Source organism: Diplotaxodon limnothrissa, linkage group LG4, assembly GCF_057381915.1.
Source record: "Diplotaxodon limnothrissa isolate DT_005_m linkage group LG4, D_limnothrissa_male_GT1.1, whole genome shotgun sequence".
Classification (NCBI taxonomy): Eukaryota; Metazoa; Chordata; class Actinopteri; order Cichliformes; family Cichlidae; genus Diplotaxodon; species Diplotaxodon limnothrissa.
The window spans coordinates 27,093,545-27,101,300 of record NC_140599.1 but is presented as its reverse complement, the minus strand read 5'-3'; the positions used below and the strand labels follow the sequence as shown (position 1 = coordinate 27,101,300).

The 7,756-nt window shown below is 36.6% G+C and overlaps 1 protein-coding gene across 2 annotated transcripts in view; it reads right to left on the bottom strand.

Moving 5' to 3' along the window:
- Positions 1 to 6,987: 6,987 nt before the first annotated feature.
- The window catches only part of stat5a (signal transducer and activator of transcription 5a), a 50,859-nt gene continuing 50,090 nt past the window's right edge, over positions 6,988 to 7,756 (bottom strand). For both annotated transcript variants that reach the window (XM_085351781.1, XM_085351779.1), the window contains 2 exons: positions 7,370 to 7,480; positions 6,988 to 7,243 (listed from right to left, as the gene is read on the bottom strand). In XM_085351781.1, coding sequence (XP_085207907.1) covers positions 7,120 to 7,243; positions 7,370 to 7,480 — 235 coding nt within the window. In that variant the 3' untranslated portion in view covers positions 6,988 to 7,119. The remainder of the gene's footprint in view (positions 7,244 to 7,369; positions 7,481 to 7,756) is intronic.

Below are 7,756 nucleotides of genomic sequence, written 5' to 3'. Positions count from 1 at the left end.
AATTCATGACTACAACAATTATAGAAAGAGTACCATGTGTGCAGAAGTTTACATAAAATGCTAAAAATGGAAAATGTGGACTGTCAACTAGTTCAACTTTTTGACTAATGTTGCACTTGCTCACCCGAGGCAGCATGGATGTACAGCTTGCTGCTTCTTGTATCTCAGCTCTAAACATTTCTTGGTTAAGATTACTTCTCTACAACAACATCTTTTGATCTGCTACGAAGGCAGCGCTGTTGATGCCTGATCAGCTATCAGTTGCATCAGTGTGCGAGCTGAAGTGAATGATACACATCTTTTGGCTAGAATAAAGTCAACCTTAAAGTCGTCTTTGACGCCTGAGCTTCCGATGCATCATCAACTTCACTTTCACAATCTGAAGAACTGACTTCATTGCTCATGAAGAAGAGTTTCTTGCTCTGCGGTGATCTATTATCAGATGTGTTTCTCATCTTCAGTTCACTAGCCTTTACTATATGTCTATTTGTAGTGCTTGTCAAAACGTTGCAGATACCCATATCATTATGTGCATTGTAGTGATGTAGCAATTTGATGACCAGCTTTGTTCACAAAGTATTAAATCAGAAGATCATTAGATAATGACTCCTCTGAATAATGGGGGAAACTGAGCTCAATGTAACCCACTGACAGTGGCCTAATCTTGGCCCCATTTTGAGGACAATTTTTTATGATTTAATCTTAGACAGTAAATAATTGAAATACTCTTTGTACACAGCATAATGATTACGCTGCCTGATAATGTGAATAGAAGCAACAATGGACAAGAAAGTCTTTTACCTTATCAGGTGAAATCAACCCATGCAGTATTTTTTTTCTTTTGGCAATTCTGCTATGTGCTTCAAAAGAAAAAGCTGTACTTTTTATCCATCATAGGCACAAGACAAGAACCTCTTAAGACAGATTATTGAAAATGTGGATATGGATACAGGTTCTGAAGAGAACATCCTATATACATCAACAGCATGCATGCCAGGAGTGAATCAGACATCAGTGTACCAGGATCTTCAGAAATGGTATTCAGACAGGAAAAGGGCATGCTAACAGTAGCAAAGAAGTGAAGGTGACAGGGATGGAAGGGGCGGGATTACCAGAAGATAGGTTACCAAATATACAGGACACCTAAAAATACCTGAATATCCCACAGGCCAATGGGAGCCATTATTTAGATGCAAAAAGATCTTTTGCACTATGACCATATTTGTATGTGAAAAGAAGCCAGCTCAGTGCTATGAATAAGACCCCAGCCATCAACACGTACACCTTTCCAGTGAAAAGATATCAGTCTGCATGAATAAGCTTTGTTAATAATCTACACTTTTTCAATTGAAATTTAGCAACAAGCACTGGCCGTTTTCTGATCCTGTGGACTCTGCTGACATCTAGTGGTGGCTCTTTATTTTGGTTCATAAAAGTTAGAATAAAGATAGAGATATTAAAGTACAGAATATGGCTAACAGCTGCTTCTTTGAAAAGTTTCTAGTTTTGTTTAATTTTAGCTGACTGTCCTCAAATGATTTGCTGTTAAAATCATGAATTCATGCTTTTTAATATATGTGTCATGAAATTTGTCATCCTCATGTTAGGCTCACTTAGGACATCACAGAAAGGAGACACAGTGACAATTTACAAGGTCAAGATTTATATATATATATATATATTATGTCCTTAACTCAGAAAGTGTGCTAACTTATACCTATGTGTATAGTTACACAACTATAGATGGAAAATAAACTATCATCCTTTCATGAGCAGAGCAGAATCAACTTTTTGGGATTTCCTCACCTGGATGACTGAGCACACATCGAAGCATCAGGAGATAACCACACCTTAAAAGTATATTATTTTTCGGTTGACCTACAAAACAGTCTGCGCCCTCAAAACTGACATATCATATATATTTTATTACTTTCATTGCAAATGGACACAGCATAATTACTGTAGCCTAATTATAAAAGCATAATTTCATATATCTCACTTTCTCTATCTTCAGTATTTATTAATTTATTTAATTGTATCATTTTGGGGGGAATTCTTCTTCTGTACACCACTACAGTGAATTTGAAATCAAACAATATTGCATTATGCAGCCATTATAATGCCTAATTCCCTTAACTACGAGGTTCAGTACTAATTGGGTAAAATATAGTTTTTAAATAAGGATTGTTTTTTTCAATATTTGATAAAAAATCCTTTACAATTAATGACTGCCTGAAGACCACGATCAATGGTTATCATCAAATGCCGTGTCTTCTTTAACATGTTCTGCCGGGCCTTTGCTGCAGACGCCTCCAGTCAACGTTCAGTTTTGTCTACAGTAACTAAGCATGCTTCACTGGGTTGTGACTTCAAATAATATCCAATTTCTATCAATATCTGTCGGTTTTGCAGGATTTGGAAAACTAATCAGAAAGTAAAGCCCTGTACATTAAACTTATGGACCTACCTGCAGTTGTTCTATAGTCCCTACTGTAAATTATTTTAGGCCCAATTTCTACAGGAAAACTTCTACTTGAGTCTGTTGAGTCTTCATATGCAAAATCAAGCCTTTGCGCTATAATAATAGTTTGTTTGTTTATTTGTTTAAATAAAAAGCAATAGAAAAAAAATGGGCAGAATGTGGTTAAGTTTTACTGAATTCCATGGAAAATAATGTATCTCTTATCTAGGCATGACACAAACCAGATAAGTGACAATTTAGCAAAAAACCACACAAAGCCACGTTTCCTGCCTCCACCAGATGGCAGAAACGAGCTGATATATAGATTCCCAGCATGTGAAATAATTTCCTTTCAAATAGAGGAAGACACCAGGGTGGATCTAGAGATATTTTCTTAGGGTGGCATGGAAATGAGATGGGGTGGCCAACTCAAAGCCATTTCTTTACACATTGGTGTTACATTCTGTAATATGTATCAAATACGGTTTAAATACAAATGCAGCAAGTATGCACATCATTCATATAGACATAGTCTATAACTTTCTTACTGGCTTTGGCCCAAATAATATTTCAGTTACATAAAAATGCCAAATTTGATTTTATGTACTGTATAGCCTATATAATAAATAAGCATGTAGCCAAATAAGTGTGAAATCCAGAAAGCTACACGTGAGATGGATCAGTAAAAAGTCTTTAGTAATAATCAAATTGTTACACCAAATGTCAGAAATCTGCACTTTCATGAAGAAACGGGTGTATTTTTCCAACAGAAATTTAAACCTCATTTTTCATGATTTACTGGGTTACGTAAGACTCACCTTCATAGCATTTCCAGTGTAACAATCAACCACCTGTGTTGAAATCTCAAATGTTATTGATTCAAATTGTGCTCAGGGACAATTAGAGGTGTCAGTTGCTGCTAAAAGCAAGAAAATAAAGTAATTTTGGTTGCTATGCAAATTATATTATGCAACATATTCAGTTTTAGTATCTATAAGCAGTGTTGGTCAAGTTACTTGAAAAAAGTAATCAGTAACTAATTACTGATTACTTCCCCAAAAAAGTAATCCAGTTACTTTACTGATTACTTATTTTCAAAAGTAATTAATTACTTAGTTACTTAGTTACTTTTTAAAAACACGATTTACAACCTGAAGAGGTGATAAAGCGATATATCTTTCAGCCCAATTCTACTTTTTCTACATAATCCATCATACAAAATGTAATCAAATGGAAAAGTCTCTTTTTTTAACTTGTTTTATCAGTTTTAATCTTTTAACTTTATGCATCAAGCAAAAATTTAATTATATGCAACATTCTCTGACTTGAATAAATTAGTTTAACATTTAAACCTATTTTCTGCACATTCCAGCACATAAAATAAAATATTTTTTGTGTTTACACTCACTCTTTCAAATAGATGCAAGTAAAACACAGCAGAACATAAATAAAGTCAAAGACTCAGCGGTCCTGTTGCTCTATTTTCACCTGTAAAGCAGGACTGCGGTAGGCGGAGGTTTACCCTGGTGCAGGTGTGCAGCGGTCAGTGGAAGGATACGGCAGTGTCTCTGTGAGTTTCCCATTACGTCGGTGCGCTCTCGGTGCTTGCTTGGAAGTTTAGGGGTTTTTTTCGCTGTAAAAAGAAGTTTTCTTCCCACGCACGATGGACGCTAATGTTTTTGTCACTTTTTATGGAATCAAACTCAAAGTAAGGTCAGTACTTCCACGCTGCACGCTCATACTCTCTCCCACAATCGATATGTGATCCATTGTTGATCTGCACACAGCTGTTGTCACTAATGGCGCACTCGCTTTACCTCACTGTCGTGAGACATTCTCGCAAAAAATCACGGTTTTAGTAACGCAGTAACGCAGCGTTCCTACGGGAAAGTAACAGTAATCTAATTACCGTTTTTGCAATAGTAATCCCTTACTTTACGCGTTACTTGAAAAAAGTAATCAGATTACAGTAACGCGTTACATGTAACGCGTTACTGCCCATCTCTGTCTATAAGTCAACGTTAATTGCAGCTAGGCTCAAAGTATTAATTCTAGCTTATTTTAATAACCAGTATTGTCATATGCAAAACTATGGTGGCACTGGGGATGGGACATTCTAGGCCTGCCCCAGATCAGGGGTGATCTGACTTTTGACAAATGGTCTATTATTTTTCCAATAAGCTTTCCGTTTCTATACTATTTAGAGTTGATCATTCAAAATAACTGAATGTGAATCTCATGTTTTTAATTGTATTTATCGTTGGCCCAATGCCACGTATTTTTTCATTGTGCAATATGAAAAGCATTTTGAATTCTCCATGCTCCAGTTTGCAAGCCTGTTAACACCGTTGGAAAACAGCTTAACATCATTCAAAAGCTTCACAGGCAGTGTGGGTGAATTATAATTTATGGTAGGAAACAACTGCCTGGCGGAGAAACGTGTAAAACTTTAAATCACAGTGGTATGCTTTGTGCAATAGTCAATATATTCATGCAAATAGCTAGGCATGTACTTTTAAAGTACAGTTTTTTAGTCGTTTAATTCAATGTCAAGAATCAAGATTCTTTGGCGATGACTTCAGCTCACATTCTTAATCTGGCATAAATTACTTTGATTTGTTTTCTCCATATGGAAGGCCTCATCGAATATCGGTTAGTCCATCACTTTGATATCATGTTGTACTGCATATTATTACATATTACTTGTTTTACTCTGTATATTTGCACATACAAAACATATTTAGCACAAGACATTTAAAATTCAAAGTATTCCTACAGATTGAATTCAAATTATTTATAAAACTTTATTTCCTTCTTTTCAACCCAACAGCTTTTTCGCTTGGAAAACTTCCAAGTCATAAACCCAAACCACAAACAGGGTACGTACATAAAACAGCACACAGCGCCATCTATATCGTTAAAAAATACACAGACTACAGTGAAACAAAGCTCAGAAGTGATGATAATGAGAGACATAGCACAAGACTGTCCATGTAGCTTGAGATTTCTAAAACAGGAAAGAAAGTGAGGCAAAAGAAAAAGTTTTGTTTTTTTTAAAAAAAGGAAAAGAAATATTTCAAATACTGTTGTGTTTACTGGACAAACACAGAACTACACCTTTAATTTCCAGTTGCCGTGCATCCTTTTTCAGTTGCTACTTATGGTCAACGGGGGACTTCTTATCTGACGGAGAGAGTATTGTACGGTCATGCAAAAGGTTACATTCAATTTGGGAGTGCCAGTGAAACAATAATAATAATAATAATAATAATAAAATACAATTAAGATAGAGAAAATAAATTCATATATTTCGTATACATAGATCTCTTCTTTTTGGCTTATACATCAGTTAAGCAAAGTGATTCATTCCTGAGATGCAAGACAATTATTTTTTTATGTGTGTGTGGACGGGTGGGGGAAATCAAAAGTCAGGTAAAGAAACAGACTGACACAGTTCAACATCCTAGAATCCTAAACATGACCCAGCAGCTTGTGAGTATGTGCAAGCATTCGAAGTCTGCACTCGTTCATAGATGCAAAGAAAAAAAATTATATATATATATATATGCACTGAAAGGCAGAAAAGTCACAAGGGAGCAGAACAGCCTCAAATATTCAGGCATTAACAATCAGACGTGACACTTCATGATTCCGGTGTTTTCCAGGTGAGCAGTTTCAAGCATAAAAACAGCCAACAGAGTTAGCCTGTGCAGCAAGGGATCGTCTTCACAAAAAATAATGCAGATTAAAAGAAGAAAAACTTCTGACCGTACCTACTGGTGAGAATGTGGTGCAGAAAACAACAAGAGAATCATTAACAGAGACTGTCAGTGGAATAATGCGAGGTAGCACTGATGAGGGGCACAGAGGGACCTGAGAGGACAAGCAGGCAGCACTGGGTAGATGCTCAGATTTGCATTTCAGGTACAAACAGAAGAAAAAGTAGCCCTGTGAGAGCAAGGGAGGTACATAATTCTCCCCTCCTTTCAGCTGGTGAACAAATCAGAAACAAATACACCTTAAATTTGTGCATGTGTATCTTTGAAGCGTGTGTGCTGTCAGTGAGCAAAGAGTCACTCTGCCTTTAGGTTAGTGTATATGGGTTTGAAAAAAAAACTCTCCAGAGCAGTGACTCGGATTATGTTGTTGGGAGCAAAATCAAAACTTTTCATCAAAGTTTCTCTTTTTTCTTTCTTTTTTTTGTCAAAGGGCAAGTTCAATGTCACTAATAAAATACTAATAACCCATTTACAAAGAAGAAAATATAAAATAAAAACATTCAACTTCTAAAATAACTTCATACAGTAGCATATTTTAAAAAAAAAATCAGTTTAAAATCAATTGAAAATGCATGCACTATGTGAGTGACCATTACTTCTTTTTCATAACATTGTAACATTAGAGGTTTTGCATTATACTTTCTTTTACAAACACTGATTACACAAATAAAAACAATATGAAGTCACTGGCATGCATGTTTTCATGCTGGAAAGCAAAAAAAAAAAAAAAAAAAAAATCACAACCATTATGAACATTTCACATTATAACAATCTGAAAAAAAATGAGAGAGACCAATGGAATTAAACCATGTCGATGTGAGTAGGGCAAGTTGCTGGGCAGGGCTCATTTGGTTTTGTTGCGAGTTAAACGGTCAAAGGTCACGACTGCTGGCCACTCCACTGGCTCTCTACAGGCCGCCGGAGAAGCTCTTCTACATGCCTCGCTACGTCCATGGTGTCATCTAGGTCAAAGTCTCCATCTGCATCCAACATAGAGTCAGCCCTGCCACAGGAAATAGATAGAGGCCACTCACACAAGCTTTCGGCATAACGGCAATCAAACAGCAGGAGATACAAGAAACTCCTTGCACGCACAAAATTGGGACACGGAAAAATGTTGTAAACTCACATAGCTGGATATATGCCATAGGCGTGAGGGTGACTGACAGGTGCTGGAGAGGCACCTTGATCCATGTAAGTTGGATTCCCACTTGCTGGGTCTGGATTGGCTGTGGCAAACCTGAAAACAACCAAAACACCACATTTTGGTAATGAACAAAGTACATATACATCTCTGAATGTATCTACACATAGACACAAGGAAAAAAAAGAGAAAAGAAAACAACAACCCCCCATGAGCCTGTGTTCAGTAGTTGCCTAAGCAACGATCCTCAGCATGATTTTCAGGCCTTCTTGTATCATTATGGCCGTTTTCCATATCTGCAGGTGAACCAACTGTGGAGAAAGGCAGGGAGCGTGCCTTGCTAACTAACAAGCCTAACTCTTATGATCAGCG